The sequence below is a fragment of the Octodon degus genome, unplaced genomic scaffold (assembly GCF_000260255.1).
Source record: "Octodon degus isolate 3935 unplaced genomic scaffold, OctDeg1.0 scaffold00007, whole genome shotgun sequence".
Classification (NCBI taxonomy): domain Eukaryota; kingdom Metazoa; phylum Chordata; class Mammalia; order Rodentia; family Octodontidae; genus Octodon; species Octodon degus.
The window spans coordinates 26704076-26728966 of record NW_004524583.1 but is presented as its reverse complement, the minus strand read 5'-3'; the positions used below and the strand labels follow the sequence as shown (position 1 = coordinate 26728966).

General features: G+C 39.6%; 1 protein-coding gene across 1 annotated transcript in view; it reads right to left on the bottom strand.

The window, feature by feature from the left end:
- Positions 1-2314: 2314 nt before the first annotated feature.
- Kiaa0586 (KIAA0586 ortholog) overlaps positions 2315-24891 on the bottom strand; it is a 132315-nt gene continuing 109738 nt past the window's right edge. Inside the window, exons 24-25 of the mRNA XM_023701686.1 lie at positions 8533-8598; positions 2315-2552 (exon numbers count right to left, since the gene is read on the bottom strand). Of these exons, the coding sequence (XP_023557454.1) occupies positions 2401-2552; positions 8533-8598 (218 nt within the window). The 3' untranslated portion in view covers positions 2315-2400. The remainder of the gene's footprint in view (positions 2553-8532; positions 8599-24891) is intronic.

Genomic DNA, 24891 nt, shown 5'->3' with positions numbered 1-24891 from the left:
ACAACCAAATACGTTAAAAAATTAAAATTAAAAAAACAATTTTTTTAAGTGAAATTGGTAGCATGTCAGTTCCTTAAGAGCTACCTGAGACAAGCCTAGTCGCTGCGACAACAGAGGCAAAGCAGGTGGGCGGCGGGAGTGTTTCTAAGTTTCCACAGGGTTCCATCAGCAGGCTGTAGACTCCCTGAGAAATGTAAGGAACGCTATGTTGCTGTTTGGTGATGCTTTTTTTTTAGTGGTAGGAATTTGAATTATTTAAAATGAAGTTTATTGGTACATTTTAGATATAATATATTCATCATAGGGAATTTGTACATGATATATTTTGATTTCTTTTTCCTCCAAGCCTCTTCTCATCCCTTCTTTTCCTATTTACAATTTTTTTTCCATTGTATCTTTTTAATCATTTTTTCCTTTTCCCTTCCTTCCTTTCCCCCTTTCCCCACCGTAGTTCTTCTTTTGAATAATTTCTTCCCATTTCTCAGTATGCACTGTACATTTTGGTCCTTATTTACTCTCAAAACCTTGAGTGCACAGTGAAATCACCTGCAAAGGTCTCTTCTCATTTTTTTTTTTTTTTTTTTTCGGTACTGGGGATCGAACTCAGGACCCTGCACTTGCCAGGCAAGTGCTCATTCTACTGAGCTATCTCCCCAGCCCTCTTCTCGCTCTTAATACGGTAGCCTGGGCCCCACCCAAGGCCTATGATATCAGAAGCCCTGTATGCAGCCCAGGCATTAGGACTTTGAAAGCTCCCAGAGGTTCCAATGTGTAGCCACGGCTGAGCCCCACCGAGTTAACAGTCAGAGGCTGAGGAAAGTCAGGGACGACTGTAATTACTGTCTGAACCTCGGCAGTGACAAAACAGCATTTCAGGAAGACGCTCTGTCCTGCACTAGTGCCTGCCGCCCTCCATCTCTCGTGCTCTGCACTACTCTGACCACTTCCCTGGGTTAGCACCGGGGCGCACAGGCCCGTACCTCACCCTACTCCGCTCCCTGCACGCCCTGACACACATTACACCGGCTTCAAGGGGTCTCGCCTGCCCACCAGAGCAAGGAACAGAATCTGTGTGCATCAAGCTATAAGAACCATGCTTTTAAGGCATGCTTTTTAAATTTTCCCTTAACTTTATGTATTTATGTTGTTTCATAGGTTTATAAGGAAAATATTAGGGTATAGGTAGAAAAGCACGTAAAAAGTATGTGAAGAATCAACCTCATTCATAATGTTTTTCTGCTCATGAATGAAGTTCAAATGCAGGGACCTCAGGTATCTGTGACTCCTTTCCCTTTCCCCATCAGCTCCTCTTCCTGGAGAGACAGCCAGCAGCTTGTTTATCTTGCTACCATCATTTAAAGCAAAGAGAAGCAACGCACATCGTCATATATCGGATGTATGTAGACACCATATATTTGAGGTCCTCCATCTCACTTTTTTTTTTTTTTTTTTGCGGTACCGGAGATTGAACTCAGGACCCTGCGCTTGCCAGGCAAGCACTTACTCTACTGAGCTATCTCCCAGGCCCTCACTTTGAATAGTTAATAGCATAGCTCACAGTTTCACACACAGATTTCTCAACTAGCAACACATCTTAAAGATAATTCCTTATTTATATGCCTTTTAAAATTCTTTTTTGTACCACCTAATATCCCACTGTGTAATACTGTTACGGTTTGTGTCTAGGTGTCCGCCCAAAGCCTCGTGCAGTCATGGGGCAGCTTCTGGAGTTTGTGATTGGTTATTGTGGGTGTGGAGGCCCCCAAGCTGGGGCAGGTAATTTGCATTTCAATGTCAGGAGGGAAGAGAAGCTACCTGCTCCTTTTGTGCTCTTGCTCTTCGTGGCTGCCCTGAAAGGCTGCTCTCTGCCATGTGCCTTCTGCCTTGGAGCCAGCTGAGTATGGACTGAACGGTCCAGTGACTGTGAGCTAAATAAACTTTTCCTTCCTTCATTTTGAGTGTCAGGTATTTGTCCCAGCAATGAGAGAAGAGTAACTAAGACAAATACCATTACTTTTTTAACCACTCCCTTACTGGCAGGCATTAGATTACTTCTGCTTATTTGCTACTACTACAGATGTCGGAATGAATATCCCTGCACTGAGTAATTTCATGAGTACAGTCAGATAGCTGTACCTGTAAATAATTCTCAGATGACAAATGCCATGCTCTTTCCACTGTTCCATGCAACCTCAGGCGCCCATGAAACAATTTACAGCCAGACTCATGACAGTTTGTATTTATTTTATTCAAAAACTTTGCTTTTATACCCAAAGTATGCTTTCCATTTTCAATAAAAAACTGGAAACGTTCTCCAGAATATGCTCAGAGACCAAAATAGTCTGTGAGATGGTTCCAACCACGGTAAAGTCCCAATGTGCACTGCTGCCTCTTGTTGGCTCAGAAGGTGTCTGTTCCTGAAGACCCCACGTCCTCCTGGATGGTGCTGACGCTCAGGTTTGGGGAGCAGTCCTCCAGGTTCACTGTGGGCAGTGTCACGCACATTCTGGCAGGGGATGGTTGTGAACCGACGCAGGGCACTGTCTCGCCACCTGCCCAAAGGAGAAACCCGTCAGCTCAGTCCAGGGGCCCTCACTGTTAGGTGCTTTTCCTTTTCTCTAACATGGGGCACTGAAAGCAAGGACCACATGTGGGGAATTCCTTTTCTCAAGGTGCTCAGAATTTGTCAGACATTTAACACAACTTTCCCAGTCTTCCCTTCCCTCTCACTCTTAATCAGTTAAAGACAATAGTTTAAAAACATGAAAGTGCTAAAAGTTGAGGAACAAACAGATGATAAAATATGCTAGGTAAGATGACATGGGGTTGAGAGTCTAATCTCTGAAATCCAGACTTAACCTCTCACTGGCTGTGTGATTTGGGGTGAGTTATTTTACCATTCAGAAGTTCAACTCATCTGTGAAGAGGGATAATAGTACTTGCACTGCAGAGTACATGATGAAGGAACAGTATGGTAAGGAGCTCAGCAGAGCTTACTAAGTACCCCCAAGCAAATGAGCTACTGCCCCCACTAAAAGATCACTACAGCTACCCTTAGATAAGTAGCCTAAAGTCCCTGCAGGCCAAACAGCACTGCAATGACTCTAAGATAAGAGATTTTTGTTCTTTATAGGTAGAATATTATTTTCAGGGGGTAGGTGTGAGTCATGTAGTACCTTGGTCTTCCACCTATTTCTATAAAATGGACATACCATGAACCATCATTCACTAGGTGCCTAAGCTTAGTACTATGCTATAAGCAAGTAATGTCAAAGGAAAAAATATTACAGTGGTCATTCAAAACTACTGACATTTGACATGGGAAGCAGCTTTTTCTGTAAAATAGATTTTTCTTCATTAGTTTTACATTTAATCAAACATGGAAAAATTGTACTCTATGGATTGAGAACAATATTATATCTCTTAATATAGGATCCAGTAGGTCCAGAGGGGGTCATTTCAGATGAGTATGTTCATACTAAGAGCTAGCTGTTACATATGGTGGCTATCTGACTACAGCTTAAATCACTCCTCTAAGTTTATAGCATATTACTATAAATATAAAAAATGTTAACTGGATATCATTTAAAACTACAAAAATGCTGATTTTTAAAACTACAAAAATGCTGATTTTTGAAAGTTTTTCATGTAAGTGCACAACATATTTTGGTAGTACCGTTCCTAAAACCCACTCCCCCTCATTCCATTTCCCTGGCCTAATAATGTATCTTTTCCACCTTTATGTTTTCTTTGTTTGTTTAGACTCCATGTGTTAGAGAAAATATGCAATACTTGTCTAAATCTTATTTTCCTTACATGATGATCTCTAGTATGTTCCATTTTCCTACAAATGACATAATTTTGTTCCCCTTTATGGCAGAATACTGTTCCACTGTGTACATATACCATATTCTCATTATCTATTCTATCTCATCTTAAATCTTGACTATTGTGAGTTATGCCAGGAGCCCTGGGAATCTGACATAAAGTATGCACTGAACTGAAGGAAAGGTAAGAGGAGGTTCTTCAGAAGACCAGGGCCAGGTCACATAAACAGTGTGCAATCACAAAAGATTTTGAACAGGTTTTGAACAGCGCAAATGTATTTTATAAAAGATACTTCTAATTACAGTGTGGAAAACGAGGAGCAGGATGGCTGGCCAAAACCCACAGGTGAACTAATGATCCTTCACAGTGGGCCTACAGTCAAGCTCCTTTGGAGAAAGACTAAGTCCTTATTAAGAATTGAGTTTGGCACAGAAACTCAGATCTGGTTTGACAGATCTGAGTTGCTGAGCAGGCAGTAAGACCATAAGAACACAAGGAAATGTGCAGACTACGGAGGTACACAGAGATGGGGAGATTCTGAGACCAGTTATATCCGGGGTGACTAGGCATGCTTGGAAGATATGAATGGACTTACCCAGCAGGCAACTGGAGACAGAGAGACAAAGATTTTAAAGACCGTAAGGCAGTTTGGTTTTTCTTTCTTTGAGACAAAGTATTGCTATTAGTGTAAGTGGGCCTCAAACTCATGGTGATCCTCCCGTCTCAGCCTCCCAAGGGCTGGGATTACAGGCACGGGGAAGGGATCCACTCTCACTGGCCTTACAGGCTTGCTGGGTGTAGACTATGAATGGCAGGCAAGTATGGAAAGACACATAATGTCAGGAAGTGGCAAGTGCCATGAAGGGCCAAGCCAGATAGCTCAGCAGACTAAAGCACCTGCTTAGGCAGAGCGCAGCGGCCAGGGTTTGATCCTCAGTGTGCCACGCCGATCCCGCCCCCGGGGCGCGCTGACACAGCAATTAAGACTGGGTAGGGAGGAATACACCTGTAGCTTAGGAGGCTGAACACAGGAGGACCACTAGGAGTCCGATCTACATAGTGAGGCCCTGTACACCCTGTAGACCCTGTACTAAATACATTTTTTTAAAAAGTGCTATGAAGAAAAGCAGGGAGAACAGAGAGATTTTCAGAAAGCCATGTGAATTATGTGAACCACAGTTTTCTTGACTATAAACCTCCAAGGGTTTTGTGAGGATTAAACAAGGCAACACATGGGAAGTGTGCTGGAGCGCGCTGGCCCCCAGAAGACGCTCCAGCAGGCAGCTCACACTCCCACCAGCGGAAGGGCTCCCAAGAAGCAAGGACCCTCAGCACAGGCAGCAGGGGTGCTCTGCTGTAGGCAGAGGAACGGGAGTGCTTCACTGATGTGTGAGAAAGAAAGAAAAGGCAGGAGGAGAGAGAGTGGGAGAAAGAAAGAAAAAGAGAGCGGGAAGGAAAGGGAGGAGGGAGGCAGGCAACACTTGGAAGTGCTCCGAACAGCCAAGCTATTACTTTAAACTCTAGATCACTGTGTCCTAATATATGCGTTATGCCAGTGGAATGCATAATACTGTCTAACGGCGTGTTCTAATGTACATTTTGGGGAGGCTATTTTTAGAAGTGTTCATTCAAGCAAATTAAACAGTAAGTTTTAGAATTCTACAAATTGGGAAGCCATCACTACTAATAAGCAGAAAGGACAACATCTGTATCTGGTCACGGTCTTCACAGAACTTTTAACACTTTTTTAAAAGAAAGACTAATGTCTTTTTTTAAAATATCTTAATAAATCACCAGTAAAGCAATCAGAACTCTTCTACCTACATTAACATAGTTTGATACTTTTAACTCTGACTTTTAAAATGTCCAGTTGAGTCAAAATTTCCATAGACTATGATGCAATTGTTTCAACAGCTGTTTTTAGGGCTAAAAGTGGAAAAAAAAAAAAAAAGATTCCTTGACTCCACAGGCTTATAGTATGTCATTTTACTTGGCATGCATTTAAACTAGGGATGTCATGGAATCAGACCATATGGTTAATGCTTCCTAAGATATAACTTAATATATATTTTTTGGACACCAAAATACCAAACTTTGCTTTAACTATTTAAAAATTCAAAGTAAATGTTATGTTCTCTGCTTGCACAACTAAAAGGAATTTATTCCAAGTGATACAGGTAATGATACAAAATTTTTAGTGTCCAATTTGTTACTTGGGTTTATTTACTTATTTATTTACTTATTTATCTGGTTCAGGGTCTCACTAGAAGCTCGGGCTCACAGTGATCCTCCTGTCTCAGCCTCCCCAGCACTGGGACCACACCCATGCACCACCACAGCCAGTACCAGTGGCCAGCATGGTGGCATGGCATGCAATACTAGGGATTACACTCGGGTCCTTGGGCTTGCCAGGCAGGTGCTTAGACTGCCAAGCTACCTCCCCGACCCCATTACTTGTTTATTTTATACATATTTAAAAATATAAGTAACATAGCCTTCTAAAAGCTTTTCAGGTATAGATATTCCATATCAGCAATAGTTTTGAGATTCCAACTCTCAACCTTTAATCTTAGTTATTTGCAAATGGAGAGCAACTCAAACAAAGCACTATCTCCCAAAACAACACAAGCAGAGAAAAGAAGTCATCAGTAAGTAGCTCCATAGAGGAGTACAGCAACCCCCAAGTAGTTCTTTGGACTGAACACATGTGTGAATTTATGTTGCCCTATGTGATAAACAGACAGTGGGATGAATTTTAATTGCCTGAATTTTGGCTTTTTTACCTGCAGTTAAAGGCTCGTTTATTATAAATGGTGCGTTTAAAAATAAAAGGAAAAAGGAAATAAATGTAATAATCTTTGGTCTAAGCACATGAAGCATCTTAATCCAGGATACATGAGTAGGTAATGAGGGTTCTATAAACACCCCAACTTTTGAGACAAATTATTTTGTATGCAGGTAGAATTTGAGAAACAGATCAAGGCTTCTAGTGACTTAAAGGGGCCATAGCTCCTAAATTTTAACAATCATTAACTCAAAGCACAGCGCCAAGTGCGAGTGTTTCGTGCTCGCAGTTGTTTTTCCAGTACTGGTGGTCAAGTGTCAGGAGTTCCTATTCTGCTAATTATGGACGTCTTATTCTCCACGGCCAATGTGACTGCAGCACTTAGCAGACTGCACTATAATTATTTCTTCAGGTGTCTGTCAACTTCCCCTGGACAATGTATTCCTTTAGACCAAGGACAGTCTTTGTCTTTGACTAGCCTGTAGGAATACTAGTGTGAGCATCTGTTGAGCCTGTGAGGCACATTTCACTAGGCCAGTGACTTATTTTCCTCTGTATTTTATAAAGCTGTAGCATGACACTAGGTATATAGTTGGGCTCTGAAATGATTGTGGAACCAAACAGACATTTTTTTCTTTTACTTGGTACCAGGGATCGAACTCAGGACCTTGCCCTTGCCAGGTAGGCACTATACCACTGAGCTACCTCCCCAGTCCCAAATAGACATTTTCTACCTGGAGAATCTGTGGTTCTTGCTATCAGCTTGCCTACATTCATGCTGCTCACATGTTATCTTTAAAATGAGTTCTGAGGAGCCGGGGAGATGGCTCAGTGGAATAAGCGCTTCCCTGGCAAGTGCAAGGGCCTGAGTTCAATCCCCGGTTCTGCCCCCCAAACAATAAATAAATAAATAAATAAAATGAAATAAAATGAGCTCCGAGTTCTACAATGGAGTTGCCACCCAGTGGTCCACATGTTACAGCACTTCAGCTGTTTTACTGGGTTCCTGAAGTGTTTTCCTGTCCAACTGGGTTTCATCCACTCTTGCTTCAATTTCTTATCGAAGGTGCTGCTAAACTATCTTGCTGTATTCAGTGCTCCTCACATCCTTAAACCTGCCTTGTAGGTTATGCAACATCACAGCTTCAGCGTTGAGAACAAACACTACAGGTCTTGATGAAGAAGGTGCCCAGTCACATGAATGTAAGTACAGGAGGTAATATTTAATCTGCTTCTGCTTTCCAGAATTAGTCACTATTAAACATTTCTTTTTTTACTTTCATGTTTAAAAGGATGTCTTAAAATGTTACAACAGTTTTATATTAAAATGTTTTAGACATATAAATCTGATTATACCTCGAGTCTACTATTGCTTCTGTTTTTCAAACAACTTGACAAATGATTCTTTTAAAAATTTATAATTTAAGATTAAAAATAAAGAACTTCCTATAGGAAGAATAAATGTATCAGCACCTGTGAAAACAGCTCCAATTCTCTTTCCTCTAAGAAAAGCAATAGTTCATGCGAAAGATTTGTTTTGTCTTACGCCAGGTTCCAGCTGCTTCACTTTGTTTAAAACTGACTTCAAAGTTTAAACACTATCCTGTCCCAACAAATAACCGCCCCAGACGGACTGATCTGGAGTACCATCGCAGCGCTCTGGCTGCAACACCTGCAGCTTTTAATTCGACGTCTTATAAACCTTCCAAAGGGAAAACAGGTTTTTTCTGTTCCCTAACTTACGCTTTTTGGAGAGTTGACTTTAAAGCATGAAGGGATTTCTAAACCTCACATAAATTTATAAATAGAGGAATTAAAAACTGGTATGAGATTTTTCTACTGCTGTGAGGGAAAGATATTACAGGGAAATGAAAAAAATCCCAAGCCCCAAGTTCAGAAATGTGAAGTAAAAATCTTACCTGTAAATACAGGGGCACGGTACAGACTGGGTTCAATCTGTGTCGGATCCGTATCACCTGGTGAAGCTACAATTAAGAAAAAAAAGTGAGGTTTTTTTTTTTCCTTCCAGAAGGAAATCAGTTAAGCATAGGAATACTCATGATTCATTCCTGTTCACTGAAAGAACACAGGCCAAATGCACTCCCAGTTACTCTCATAAAACCAGGTAAACAGAAGCCTGCTCTAGTGACCTAAATGTAAAGAAGGATGTTAAACAGCTCTATTTTAACAGCCTTCAATAGGAAATACTTTACCTAATGGACTGTTATCTTTACGCATGAAAAGTGAAGGAAGGAGGAAAGGCTCAGGAATAATTTTGCAATTAAAAATAAATATAAGCTATCTATTCAAGGTTAAAACTTTGTATAATTTTTTTTTTTTTTTGCATAGATTCTTTTACCCAAGAATTTAATCACTACAAAAAGAAGTTTAAAGTCTCCCTTCTCCCTAGGTCAGTGTGGGGCACGCTGTTCAACACAGTGCACACAGAACACCCAGTAAAGCTGTCAGGAAGCAGAGAAGGACAATGCACTAAAAACCACGACAACATTTTAATAGTAAATAAAATAAACTTTATTGGGGGGAAAAAAAACCTCATTTCATGCCTAAATACTAGAAAGCAGAGAAAAGCTAAACAACTAAGGAGAAAATCTATAGCCCTGTTATAGGCGGGGTATCTGTAATCCAAAAACCTAAAACCTGAAATGTTTTAAAATCTGAAACTTTCTAACAAGAAGATATCACAGTGAAAAATTCCACACTTGACCTCATGGGATGAGTCACAGCCAAAACACAAGGACACTAAAAGCACTGTATAAAATCACGTCAGGCAGGATGGCCAAATAGCGCAGTGGATTAAAGTGCCTGCTTAGGCAGAGTGCAGTGGCCAGAGTTCGATCCCCGGCGTGCCCTGCCCCCAGGGCACACAGAGACTTCGATTGAGAATGGGCGTGGTGGTGTGAGCCTGTAATCCCAGCGCTTGGGAGGCTGAAAACAGGAGAATCACTACGAGTCCAATCTATGTAGTGAGACCCTATAGACCCTGTAGACCCTGTACCAAATACATTAAAAAAAAAAAAAGTTTAAAATCACTACAGGCTATATGAGTAAGATATATCGAAAATGGAAATAAATTTTGTGTTTAGACCTAGGCCCTATCCCAATATATCTCAGTATATATGTGAACATATTTCAAAATTCAAAAAACTGAAATAACCAACCTGTCTTGTCCCAAGCATTTTGGAAAAAGGATATTTGACCTGTAGTTCTCAAGCCAACGAAATGCCCTGGACACCAAGGGTGTCAGTCCATGTGGCCAGCACACTACTAACCTACCCTCTGAAAAACAACTGACTGGTAATCATCAATAACTACTGCTTCAAGGAAATTTGGGGGATGGCATAATAAAGGAAAAATTTAGGCACCAGTATTCAGCCCTTCTTTTCTAATTTTCTCTAAGATGAATCAATTCAGATTTTATTTCACAAAAATTTCAGATGAATTTTACAAGAAGGCAAATATTTAAATGAACAAGATCACAAGCACTGTATTTCATCACACTTGGGGAACATATTCTTAGTGGGGACATGCATATTAATCACACTTATGCTGTAGAAAGCTTCTGAAATTCAGTACTTTCAAATCTAAACCATAGAACACAAATCAATTAAAAGTTCAAAAACCAGCTTTAGGCTAAGTTGGTTTGGCACACACCCATAATACCAGCACTTGGGAGGCTGAGGCAGGAGAACTGACACAAGTTCAAAGCCAGCCCGAGCTACACAATGAGACAGTGAGTTCAGGGCCTGCCTGAACTACACAGCAAGACCCTGTTTTAAAAATACCCTCCCCCCAATAAAAGCAGTTTTACAACAAAATGTAACTTTACAAAGATAAGAATATGGATAAAGATAAAAATGTGGCAAACACAAGTGACTCAAACATATGTGAAATCTGGGCTGGGGATAAAGCTCAGTGGGCACAGAACCTGCCTGGCAAGCAAAAGGTCCTGAATTCAATTCCCCTTACAAAAAAAAAAAAAAAAAAAAAAAAAAAAAGTAAAATTTGCAAACAGACCAAAATTGAACATTCAACTTTTTTGATAGTTTTTCAAAAATCTTTAAATACTTTAACAGTGCTTACTGTAATATGTAGTTATCAAAAACACAGTGAATATTTAAATATAAAATAACTACAGTAAAAGATACATTGCAATCAACTCTTTCAAAGTACCCCCATCACTCCAAACACACTTAATTCCATCACTCTTGCCACTTTCCATAGCAGTTCTGGAAGTCTTCCTTCTTAAGTGGCTGTTTGTGGCTGCCTTGATATCTTGAATTGATTCAAAATATTTATGGTAATTTCTGTCAAATAAAATCCTGTGACACATCCTCATCTATCTTATTCACAGGACTGGATAGCACACAATTTCTGGTTCTTTCCGAAGCCAAAATGACCATGAAAGGCAAGCATTTTGAATGGATTCAGGACACTGACATAGTCACAGTGGAGCGACCAAAGACACTCTTAGAAGAGATCTTCCAGAACTGCCTAAGAAAGTGGCAAGAACAATGGGACAAGTGTGCACAAATCCAGGGTGAGCACTGTATCTTGAGGTGGACTGATGGCAGTATGCTTTTTAGTGTAATAAAGCCAAATGGTTAGTGTGATGTTCACCACAGTTTTGATCACGTGTCATATTAACTAGCAGATGCTTTCTTTATTTACCGGCATTCTGGCTCTAAGTTCCCAGGAGTTACACGGGGGGAAGGAAGTTACTGCTTGGTCCCTCTGGCCTAGCACAGCAGCCTTGCAGATGGCGCACCACCGCACACACAGTACAAACACAGGCTCCAGGTCCCTCCCACTGGAGAAACATTTGTTTGGATCAGTCTTTTCTGAGTCCCGTCTGGTTCCTCAGAGGTAAAATAAGAGTACTACCTACCTAACCAAGTAGAATGAGGATCTCAGTAGAGTATATCACAGAGGAAAAGTACACAAATGGTTACTTAAATTGTTAGCATTATAAACATAAAACTTTTCATTCACAATGGGAAAAGATTCCTGATTTATGGAATAAAGCACAAGACTTTTTAGATTTTTTTTACTAACAATAAAGAAATCTCTACTATCCCAATATTCAAATTGTAACTTCCTTAACCTCACTTATGATAAGATAGGTGCACTGGAGACTGAGTACTGAGGTCTGCAGTTGAGAGTTAACGTAGAAAACCTACAATCAAGTCAACACAATTTGAAAACTGCCTTCAAATATGGATTTTTACATTTCCTCAACTTGCTTCTCAAATTGAAGAAATAATAGTTGCTGGGATTTAAGCCAAAGGATGAGAAAACAGTCATTTAATCTATACATTTCTATTGATTTTCTACACCAATTTTGCACAGGTAATATTGAACAGAAATTGAGTCATACTTAGGTATATAACTTATCCTTTTCACCTTTACCACAAAAGCAGACTTGTTAACCTTGTACCACAAAATAAAGAACGAGTGATCTCTGATTTGAAAATGGAATCCCAGGCTGGGAAAACAAGGGCATTGGTGGAAAAGCTTTAAATGAAGGTACACAGGACACTGGGTCTGTGCCAGTTGGATACACTGGGTACACTGGGTTTGCACACTGTGCTTTCTCCAAATGTTCACCTTATCACAATACTTTAGAGATTCACTTCAAATAATCAGCCAACATCTTTTGTATATTGTTCTGTTTATTTTTTTATTTTTTTTATTTTTTTTATTTTTTATTTTTTTTGGTGGAACCAGGGATTGAACTCAAGCTCTTGCGCTTGCCAGGGAAGCGCTTATTCCACTGAGTCATCTCCCTGGCCCCCAAGCCAACATCTTTTGTGCAAATTAAAAGTAATCTGTGGGTTGGGTATGTAACTCAACGGCAGAGTGCTTGCCTGGCACTCCATGTACACAGGGAGGAGAGAGGAAGAAAGAATGGGGGGGAGAAGAAAAGAAAGTGAGCTACATTATAATCAGCCCACAAGCTCTTAAACTATTTGGATTTTAAAGGACAGGAATCTGAGCTTTATACTATTTGTAATAGTATTTCTTAAAATTTCTTTTTGGCTTAAAAGTTTGATCTTCCATGTCTTTAAAGCTGTATTTAGTAAGATTCACTAAGATAGCAATATTTAAATCAGTAACTATATGACTATTTTAAGCAACTTTTATAGATTATCCTCTTTTAACTGTAAAGCAAAAATATAAAGATGATCCTCAAAATATATTTTGAACCCACAGAATAAAAACTTTTTAACTTTTGAAATGGATATCCAAGAATATAAAACAATATTTAACAAAGTGGCATCTAAACTTAGCAACTCTCAAGATACCTGCATTCTGAAATAGTAATCTGAAATTATTAAAATAAAACTAGGAATATTTGAGTATTTAAAAATCTATAAAAATCAGTTGCCTACTTTTGAGGCAATCTTCCAAATTAAGTTACTCACTGATTGTGTATCCGGTAGGTGCACCAACTTTTTCAAATGACAATAGACATGGTTCTTAGCCACATAACAACTCCAAATCCCAAAAAGTCAACTGCTGACTCATCCTATCCCAAATGCAGAGCATGATTTATCTGAATAATGTTCCCTTCACTGTTAAAACTCACTGAAAAGCATGTAAGGACTTGAGTGTACTGCTATGTACTGTTGTAACAAAGTGCCTGCCTTTTAGGGGCAAGAATGTCTAGCAGGACATTCCAACATTAAAATCTGATTGAGAACAGAGAGAGACCATGTTTTAGTAGACAACTTTATCTACAACACACTTCCTGTTAGTTCAATGGCTTGTGAAATAGCTACTAAAACAAGTTCCTCTCAGATAATTCTTTATAAAAGCATGCAATAATGGTCAAAAACTAAATGAATCTTAAAAATGACAACAGGTCTGCCATGTGAAAGAAGCCATACTAACAGTATGACTGCATGTATAAAAGCACAAAAACAAGAGCAATAATCTTTGCTCTTAGAAGTCAGAATAACATTTAAACAAGATATCATGTCTGCATCTTGTACTCTGAATAACTACTACAAAGACAACAATATGCAATGAATTATTGTAACTGTCCTACTAACCTGTTTTGAAACTGTCTCATTGCTATTTTTCTCAATAACATTAAAAAAAAAAAAAAGAATAACAGCATCACCCATCAGGGGAGCCTGTGGCCAAGGGGAGTGGGGCGTGGGCTCGTGGCGATGCTGGCTCTCTTGTTTCTGCTCCGGGTCCTCCGTCCGGGTCCTGCTCGTACGAGAATATCTCACTGTGACAGTTCTTTGAGCTGCATGTCTACACTATGTATTATACTTTTCAGGATGTATATGATTCCTCCATAAAAGGGTAAAATTGAAAAATAAAAACTCAAAAGGTTAGTTTCAAGAATTAAAGGTAACATCTTTTGTAATTTGATTTCTAATTATGAAGTTACCAAGTTACTGACTTTAGACGGAGCCACTTGCAGCCAGGGAAAAGCACTGAGCCACCGCCCTCCCCTGAGCCCTGAGAGCCCCGCTGGGGCAGAAGCTAGGTGAGCTTCTCACTGCTGCTGCTCTAGGCTGACTCACACAGGGAGGTGAGGTTCTGTGACAACTCCCCACACAATGGATTTAACTGATAGCACAAACTCATGCAATTTTAACTTATCCTAAAAGAATTTCTGAAATATTCATATGTTCTGTAAATTTGCATTAATTCCTCTTTACACCTGAAAAAGTTTATAAAGCAATGATATTAACTGCATTTAAATGCAACTGTAACTCTTACTCAACAATACTCCTATAACTTTAATTTTACTATATTATACCAGGCCACAGAGTGTGAAGGTTGCTATTATCATGTTCTTTTTTTTTTTTTTTTTTTTTTGAGGGGCAATTTTAGGACTTTATTTTAAATTGTGTTCCTGTTGCTTCTCCATGGCATATATCACACTTTCCTTCACACCTGAAGGGAAAATCTTCTTCTTTTTAATCTTTTATTTACTTGGTACAAAGTCTCTGTATGCAGCTCAGACTTGGAGTGGTTCTTCTGCCTCAGCTTCCCCAGAGCTGGGATCATAGGCATGTGCCACCAAGGCCAGTTTCAGGGCTGGCACAGCATGAGGTACCGAGGAGCAAACTAGAGTCCTCGTAGCACTTGCCAGGCAGGCGCTCAGACCCCGAGCTATCTCCCCAGCCCTATAATGTTCTCATAAATGATACTTGACAGCTTCAAACGATGAAGGCACAGTACCTCCCTAGTATTTACATAGGCTAAATTCCTCTATAATCTATACACAGAAAATTTATTTTCTTAGACAGCCTTCCTAAATATAAAAATCTCTCTCAAATTATAGCTTGTATTTATCACTAAAAACACAGTGCACTATCGTGCAGTCCTTACAATGGGTTTTACCATACCTAGACATTCCTAACTAAATTTGGAAACAATAATTAAATCTGACATTGTGACCAGTTCACTTCCCCAAAGCCAGACCTGGTAACTTTTAAAAAATAAAAGAATGAAAAATGAGCTTTCAAGTACAGGAAGTCACTAGAAAATAAGAACACCACCATTCCATACCCTAAAATAGGAGCTTTAAAGATTCTGTGCTGAACAGTTCAGCTGCGGGGGAGGGGAAGGAGGGAGGGTGAGCTCCTGCCCACTGTACACACGACACCAGTGCAGCTAAGGGCCACTGCTGCGAGCGCTGGGTCATCACTGCCCTGGGAATCGGTCCAGCCAGCGAGGCCATCAGTGCAGTGCTTTGATAGCGCGAGGCCCCGAAGTGTGAGGATATCGAGGAGGCAGCAGTTGCTGGCTGTGAAAACAGTCTGATACAAACCAGATGGGAACGTGCTAGCTGGGTAACACAAAGGAAAACAATTGGCTCATTCAACGAAGTCAGGACCCTGCTGGAGAATTCGCAGAAGACAGTAACAGTCCCCGAGCTGATGCAAACAAGCAACAGCCTGGTGGTTACAGAGCGAGGAACTGTTTTTCCTCAGACTAAACAAAGTTTTGATTTCTAATTCTTGTATTCATTAATTGTAGCTTGGTGTACCAACCTTTCTGCTAAAGACAAATACTTCATTTACGATATATGTGACACCAAGCGACAGAGATGGGTTACAGGAACTAATTCATGCTCCTTCCTGTACAATGCTATGAGCACAGGCTTAACTACCTCCGGAAACTGCTAAGTCCAGAAAATGATTGATCATGCTGACAAAGCAATTAGACAATCCAACGTAAGATTTCCAGGACTTTCTAAATTCTGAATGTTGTTAATGTAGGCAGAGTGACACAAAAAGCAGTAATTACAAGGTTCTCAGTAGAACTACATTTCTACCTAATGATTTTTCTGACTTCATTAGAAAGTCAGATAATTGGCATGGTAATGTTACAATTAATTATATTCATGGGCAAAAAGTGTCCAAGTTCTTTGTCCTGACTTGACAAATACCACAAACAATAACAAGTAGTTTTTTGGGTTTGTTTGTTTTTTTTTTTTTGTATTTTAGTAAGGGTCTACAGGGTCTCACTACGTAGATCAGACTCGTAGTGATCAACCAGTGTTCAGCCTCCCAAAAGCTGCGAGTACAGGTGTGCGTCACCATGCCCAGTCTCAATCTTTTCAGCGCACCCCGCAGGTGGGGCCCTCATGGCATGATAACTGGCGGCTGCACAAGCAGGTTTTTAATATACCTTTTGGCAACTGCATTTCATTTAAAGACATGCACTATACATACAAGACTGTATGTATGTATGTATGTGTGTATATATATATATATGTGTGTGTGTGTGTGCATATATGTATACATACTATTTGTTTTTACTATGTTAACAGAACAATTAGTATTCTAGCATAAAATAATTCACAAGTAATTGCATGTCTTTTCCTGGAAACCCCAGCACAATTTGGGCCTCTACGTTAGTATCAATTAGAAAATGTACCTAGGGAGGCTGGGGAGATAACTGGGTAGTTTAAGTGCCTGCCTGGCAAGTGCAAGATCCCAAGTTCAATCCCAGATACTGCATGCTGGGAGTACCATGCTGGCCCGAAACCTGGCATGAAGACACATGCCTATAATTCCAGCACTGGAGAGGCTGAGGCAGGAGGACCACTACAAGTCCAAACTGCATAGTGAAACCGTGTATCAACAACAACAAATAAATAAAAGAAAATGGACCTATGGTTTAGGACACAGTTCAGTGGTAATGTGTGTTTAGCACATGCAAAGATCTGGGCTCAAAACCCAGCATCATCAAAAACATCAAAGTTAAAAATTAAAACTACTGGGCTGGAGAGATAGATCAGCGGTCTAAAGCACCTGCTTAGGCAGGCACAGGGGACTACGGTTCGATCTCTAGAGTACCACATGCCATGCCAGCTAGGCTCTCAGGGCAGGCTGAGACAGCAATAAATAAATACGTAAATAGATAAATAAATCAATACTACATGTAAGAATGCCTTTAATTTCTAATTGCCATTCTTAGGTGACGGCTAAGGAGCCCATAAAGGAAACTTAAAATAATGATGGGTATCACAACATTTCTCATGCACATATTTAAATATATTTTATAATTAAGTGATCCTTCTTTGTTTTATAGTTTTATAATAATAAAAACGATTATGTTTCTTAGCAGACATCTACCTGTGGAAACACGAGTATTGTTTCAGTACATGAAACACCTATCAGATTTCCCAATCTCCAGACAGTGCACTGACCAGATTATTGCGACTGACTCTTCCCACCCTAAAAACTGCAGCTGAACACTTAAAAACACTTTTCCTGTTTCCACTGGATCCTTCATCCTGTGTTAGTATGCATTCCCACTGCTGGGTCAAAATACCTGACGCCTAACACTTGATAGACAGGTTTAATTTGGCTCAAGACTTCGGCAGTTCAGTCCATGATTGACTGGCTCAGTCAGAAATATCACAGCAAGAGGGTGTGGGGAAGCAGAGCTGCTTAGCTCATGGTGGCTGGGACACACAGCAAGGAAACAGTATGAGAGAGGGAGGGGCCAGGGACCACACAGGGTGCTATGTCACACCTTCTGGACCCACCCAGATATACAGACCCGTGCTTCACTAATTCCCAGGCAGCTAGCTCATAAGCCAGTCAAGTTGACTGGCACATATCCCATGCAAGGTAATTCTGAAGTAAACCAGAGAAACAAGTAGAGCAACATTTTGGTGTATAGGTTGATGCTATCCTTAGTATTTCCTATCAAAAATGTGTGTGTGTGTGTGTGTGTGTGTGTGTGTGTGTGTGTGTGTTAGTTACTGAAGATTGCTGAGTTATAGTCCCCAGTTTTAATTTGAGACAAAGTATCACTAAACTGCCAGCGCTGGTCTTGCTTGTGATCCTCCCTCAGCCTCTCAAGGAGCTGTGGTTACATGGTGCACCATCAGGCCTAATTCAGCTGACATACACATTTTTAAAGTCAAAATTGGTTGTACAACAGTGTGAAAATATTTTGGCTAAATTTAATGATCAAATCCAAGAAATTTTGCCTAGATAACCATAAACTGAATTCTCATGTGAAAAGTAGGAAAAAGAAAGACAACATGTATTTAAGTCTTATATAAAAGGTATCAAGGGCTGGTGAGATGGCTCAGGGGTCTAAAGCACCTACTTAGAACAAGCTCAGCAAAGTACAGGGACCGCGGTTCAATCCCCCAGCACCACATGCCAGCCAGCCCCGTCCCCTGGTGGGCTGAGCTGGCCACACACACACACACACACACACACACATAAATAAATAAAATTTTTTAAAAAAGGTATCAAGAATCAATATATCACTCATTGATCAATCAAGTCTGGTAACTGTATTTAAAGTTTTTCTCAATGCATGAAATCAACACTCTTGCCTTGGATTTTTTAGTACACTTATTTCTTAGGTCTTTTTAATTCATAAAAAAATAGTTTGGTTTTACTTCTGAAAGCATATTAATTATTTATACAATTCTTCAGAAATTGCCCATTTCTACTTTTATGAGGTACTTATACATATAAAAATACAAGCCTAGTGGCCTAGTATAAGTCCAAGAAAACAGCTTTTACCAAGTGACATTTTAATCTCAAACATGTCTCAATGGTGGGAAAGAAGAAGGGAACAGAAAAACAAGTATTATCTACCAGCTCCCCATGATGAGTGTAACTGCCATTCACTGCAAACATGTACTAATAAAAATAAAATTTAAATAAACATATCTCAATATGATTTCAGAGAAGAGGCAGATCATACAGGGACTTTTCAGTTACAAGAGTTTGTATTTTATTTTGGTACACAAACAAGTCCTCAAAAGGTTTTGGGTAGGGAGTCATTATGTGCTGATACATATTTTTAAAAGGCCATTCTGAGTTGGGTGGAAAATCTAAAACAGAAGAGCAGAAATAAAAACAGAGACCAGATGTACTATGTACATGAACCAACTCCCCCTGATGAATGTAAATGCTATATACTATAGCATACACATATACAAATAAAAGTAAAAAATGTTTTAAATAAATAAGTAGAAAATAGGGAAGACCAACTGAGAAACTTACCAAGATAATAAAACTTACACTTAAAACATCAACTGCAAAACTATGGAAGGTAACTGAAAATTTAGCTTGATAGCAAGTTGCTAAAACAAATCTTGGGCATGTTTATTAGAACCCTGCAGACAGTGGCATCAGGCAACAATTTTTCAGCACCTTTACATACTGAAAATTTTTCTGTGAGAATGAAAACTACGAAGTCTGAGAATTCTTTATAACCTAAAAAGTTTCTGACAAATACTAGTTCCATCACTGTAGGCTTGGGGCAGGAAACATCTATCATACTTGGCAGTGACAGTGTTCCGTCCTAGTGTAACTCCATGCAAGACATAGTGACTAATGAAGTATGATCAAACCAGTAAGGGACTTATCAACATTATGCAAAGGAATTAAAAAGGAACATAACATGATGCTGGGTTTTGATTATTGTCATGAAATACCTGAAGGCTGTCTCACCGAAATTCTTGCTTCTGACACTCACATGGGACAGAACTAGAATCAGTAAGTCAGAAGTTTGTAAGCGGCAGGTATTTAGCCAGAAAAGCTTAATGCTTTCTTTCCATAAAATGTGCAGCTCTCTAGTGCCTTTCCTGATACTGGCAGACGGTTATTTGCTGGGCCTAATGTCACTTTTGATGGCGCCTCTTTCCTTTCCCTACCAGTAAATCTTGGAAGTGTGGAGACCCTGAGCCTGGCATGTTGCTCTTGCCTGTCTCCACTCCGTCCCTGGAAGTCTCATCATCTAGATCCACATGGTCCAGCCAGTCTCTACACGGTCAGCCCTCAGATGTCACATCCAAAGTGCACGATGTTTACTGCTCCACTAGGAGACCATAATTTTAGAGTTGAAGATAGAGCAGCTATAAATACTCCTATTTGAAAGAGAAGACTTAAGAAAGAGAGTTGAGGGGATAAAATTAATATTAGGGTTTGGGGGAAAGAACTGGAGAGAGATGTTTGAAAGCTAAACGAGTTCAGAATGAAATTAATAAAAAGTATTACTGAAGAGTCCAGTTCAAGTTTCATGCCCCAGTGGATATTTCACAAACTGCACCTTCATTCTAGCAGGGGAAAAATCAGAGACTTTTGAGAGTAAAATGTAGACAGAACAGAGCTTAGCACAAATCAAGGAGACATGGAAATCTTAGTAAAAAAGACAGTATTTAAGTGGGTGCTATGGCTTAAAAGTACTGACCAAAACAGGGTGAAGTTTAATCACCATTGCACGATACAAAGCAGTGGAATATTAAGCCAAGTATTTGGAGGCAGGGAGGTAATATAACCTTACAAAAGCCAAAGGGTGTGGAGATGGGCTCTAGAAAGTCCTGTCTTGCCATCTGATGCCCTGCATCACCTTGGGACTCTTCACTGTCACAGCCAGCAAGAACCTCACCAGATACAGCCACCCAATCTTGAACTTCCCTTTCAGAACTATGAGGAACATAAACCTCTAGTTTTTGTAAATTAGTTAGTGGGTAGACTTTTGTTAATAATATCAGAGAAAAGATATGGAGTCCCAGAAATAATAGTAAGGACCGAGTGCACGCAGATCCTACTATGGTGGGAAATAGCCAAGCAGCTGAAGTGGTGCTATTTAGCTGATCCAAGAATGTCAACAGAAACCCAGAAATTTCAGAGAACTCCATACAAGATGAAAAGAAAAACTACACATACATCACCTAAATTTACTGTATAACCCAGCAGTCTATTTCTCAGTACTACTTAAGACAAATGATAACATGTTCACACAAAATCTGTGTTACCTCCCTGTCTCCATACCTGATCATGTGCTTCAAAAGCCTTTGGAAATGACTTGTGGAAAGAGTGTGAAAAGGTTTAGAGGTGTTGCCTGAAAGAGTATTGCTGAAACACCTCGGCAGTTCTGTGTGAGAGATTCAGGCATTCAACACCTACAGCCAAGAGAGGAAAGCCTGGCTACTGCTCACGCTGGCAACAAACTTTGGCACCATCTACATGGTGCTGGTGGTAGTGCATGCAGAATGCAAGAGTTCTGAGGTTAAAAAGTCTTCCACCTTGACTTCAGAAGGCCTGGGAAGCCAGCTAGTGTGCCTCTGAGAGGGCGACATGCGAAACTGTGAGTGAAAGCTTAAAGTGCAGTGGAGACCCCCAAAGGTTTGGAAGAGCCCAAAATGTGGATCATCTAAGGAAAGCTGCAAAGAGGGAGCAAAGGAGGCCCAAGAGAAAAGCCGTGGGAACTACAACCACTAGACACGCCAAAGAGTGGAGCCACATGGAGCTCATGATTTGCCACAGATTGCCTTGGACATTAAATGTGAAACTACAAGAGTTAATGTTTGCCCTACTGGATTCTGGACTTGCTTTGATCTCAATACTTTGTATCCCCCTGTTGGTACCTTTTGGAATGGTAATGTTTATCTTGTGCCATAAACTTGGAAGTATTTAACTCTTCCTTTGTACAAGGGCTCACAGACAAGGGGTTTGCCTTAGATATTGGAGGAGATTTGGGGCTTAAGACTCCTCAGCAATCTAAAACTGTTAGGACTTTGGCAACTCTTAAGGTGGCCTAAATGCCTTTTGCACAAAGGGATGTATGTGAGTCAAGAGTGGAATGTTACAGCTCATGTCTAGATGTCCCCCAAAGCCTCTTGCAATCGTGAGGTGGGCTTCTCGAGTTTTTCATTGATTCATGGTCCAACGCCAGGATTATGAGTGCTGCACCCACCCTGGGGTGCATCACCTACGTACAATACAAGGGAGGGAAAGGGGCTTGTACTCTGGCACTCCGCCCTTTGCTCGTCTTGCTTTTACTGCTTTTCACAACCATGAACTGTACCCCTCTGCCATGGAACCCTACTAGGGAACCAGCCAAATATGGACTAAAACTTCCCCAAACTGTGATCTAAATAAACCTTTCCTTCCTTATTTCTGGGCATTAAGCATTTTGCTTCAGCAGTGAGAGAAAAGTAATCAAGACATTTATAAAACTTTTAGCTATGCTTTTAAAATTACTAAGATCAGGGGCCTGCCCATTACCTCAGGTGTTTAAGTGCCTGCTGCAACAAAGCAGTCAGTCTCAGGATGCTGTGGTTTAATCCCCTAATTCTCAAGCCAATCCAGACCTACCCTGAAGGCATCCTGAGCGCCCCCCCCCGAAAAAATCCTAAAATTACTAAGATCAATTACAGTTGTAACAGCTATTATAATTTAGCTATGTGCAAAGGCAAGCAAAATATAAAAACACTTATCACTACACTAAGGTATAAAAATTATTTCACTTGCACAAGTGGCCAAAATTAGCTTCTAAATATAAACAAGTTTTGAATTTCCTAATTCTCATATATAATCAAAGCATGCACAACAAGAAAGGTAGAGGTGGCTGGACACTACATTCAGGACACAATGTCAAAAAGCAGCCCAGGAGAACATGTCCCACAAAAATGCAAACTGACTTTGACAAATTATTTCATCTATTAATTTAAGCAGTTTGATATATATTTTTAGCAACATAAAAAATCTGTAAGAAAACTGAAGAATACCATGACTTTCAAGCGACAACTCAATCTGCCCTAGTATTTAACTATAAAGCACGTCACCTAGTATTTCCCCTGATGACTGTAGTATACAAATAGTATGTTTGACTTTCTAATTTTAATTTGTTTGTTTCTTTTGAGACAGGATCTCACTATGTAGAGCAGGTTGACCTTTAACTCACTATGTAGTCCAGGTGGCCTCAAATTCACAGTGACTTTCCTGCCTCAATCTCTCAACTACTAAGATTACAGGTGTGCACTTCCACACCCAGTTTGACTTTCTAATTATTATTTATTGTGATGGCCTAACATTAAAAAAATTTAAGCAAACATTTTTAAAAAGCAAACTATTTTAGCACATCACTTTTTAAAATTTGTTTCTGGATTCAGAACACATAAATTAGTTTAAAATTAATCTCATTTGTATAATTTCACCAATACAGCAAAAGATGTCATAGTTACTCTGATAGTTAACATCTAAAGTTAACTTGCATGTAAAATGGAAAATACAGAAATAAAAACCACTGTTTAAAGTTGCTTTCACTATATAATTGTTAAACATATTAATCAGGATATAGAGTCAGCTACATGGTATCATGTGGTCAAACATATACCCAATGAATTTAATGCCAAAAGACAGGGTCTTACAGACTCCAAAATACTATCTTTCAAAACAATCAATTCAATTTCTCTCTTTTACATTAAAATTTAAAAGTAATCATAAAGGAAGAGGGGAAAACGAACAAATTTTACAGCTTTCTCAGGGCATGGTGCTGGCCTCCAAGTCCTGCCATATCTTCAGATTTAAAGGATGACTAGGGGCCTGGGAAGATGGCTCAGCAAAATAAGCGCTTCCCTGGCAAGCACAAAGGCCTGAGTTCAATCCCCAGTTCCACCAAAAAAAAAAAAGGTGACTAGAGGTAGGGTAGCTATTGCTAGTAAGCTGCTTGATTTCTTTACATGCACACATACTAAGCCAATGAACATGTCCAAATGAAATACATGGTACTTCCCCCGAAACAGGTATCATTTGGGGTTCACGTATTCTTAGAACTATTTATCTCCTAGGAAAGATGTGGGTTTTGATTCCCCTATGTTAGAGTGAATTTCCTTACTCCAAGGCCTCTATGTAAAAGACAAGATTGAATTGCTTCAACATTACCAAAGTTCTAAGAGCCTTAGAAGATTATTTTGGCATTTTTGACTCTCCTGTTCTCTGAAACATTTGGCAATGTCTCAGAACATCAGAGAAAAAAAAGAAACCCACAAAATTTATGGGGAAAAAAATAGTAATTAACTGCAATTGCCAAGGTAATCAGATTCATTTAAGAAATGCTCATATGAGGGCCGGCCTGATAGCTCAGCGGATTAACGCACCTGCTTCAACAGACACAAGGGCCCGGGGTTCGATCCCTGGCCTGCCATGCTGGCCCTGCCCCTGGGGTGTGCTGAGATGGAGACTGAGACTGGGCATGGTGGCGCACACCTGTAATCCCAGTACTTGGGAGACTGAAAAACAGGAGGATCACTACAAGTCCAATCTGTGTAGTGAGACCCTGTAGACCCTGCACTAAATACATTAAAAAAAAAAAGAAAAAAAAAAATACTGACAGATAATGTATATCAGTTATAGTATGAAAGACTTGGCTTCTGTTTCTTTTTACAGAAAAAGAAAAAGTCATTGGGGGACTTACAACTCACTGCGCCTTAATCAAGGCTGAAATAGGTCTGTTTTAACTTTTGTGACAGACATAAAATTAAATGCAAAAAACTTCAAACATAGTCTAAACATTTCCTAAATAAAATTCTCTCCAACTAAGTAACACCTTGGATTTTCTACACTTTTCTTACAATTTTTATGGGCTTATGAAATGTCAACTAGTCGTTACTTAACAGTACTGGCACATGTGAACAAAAATGCATCTACCGCCATCCTGTGGCCATTTCCATGTATGTAAAAATGAAAACAATGTGAAGTCCTAAACAGATGATTAGTTTCAAAATCTTATCACAGATATTTTCCTATAAACTAATAATGCACTCACACTTTTAAGAAAAAATTTTCAAAGGACAAACCAAATTAACCATAAATGACCATGGTACACTAAGTGAACATCAAGTCATCTATCTTACGAACATTTATTTTCTCATACCTATAAACCACCATGATTAGCTTTAAAAAAAAAAAAAAAAAAGACCAGAGGACAAGGTTCTTAAAAGTTAAAGCAATAAAAGAAAAAAA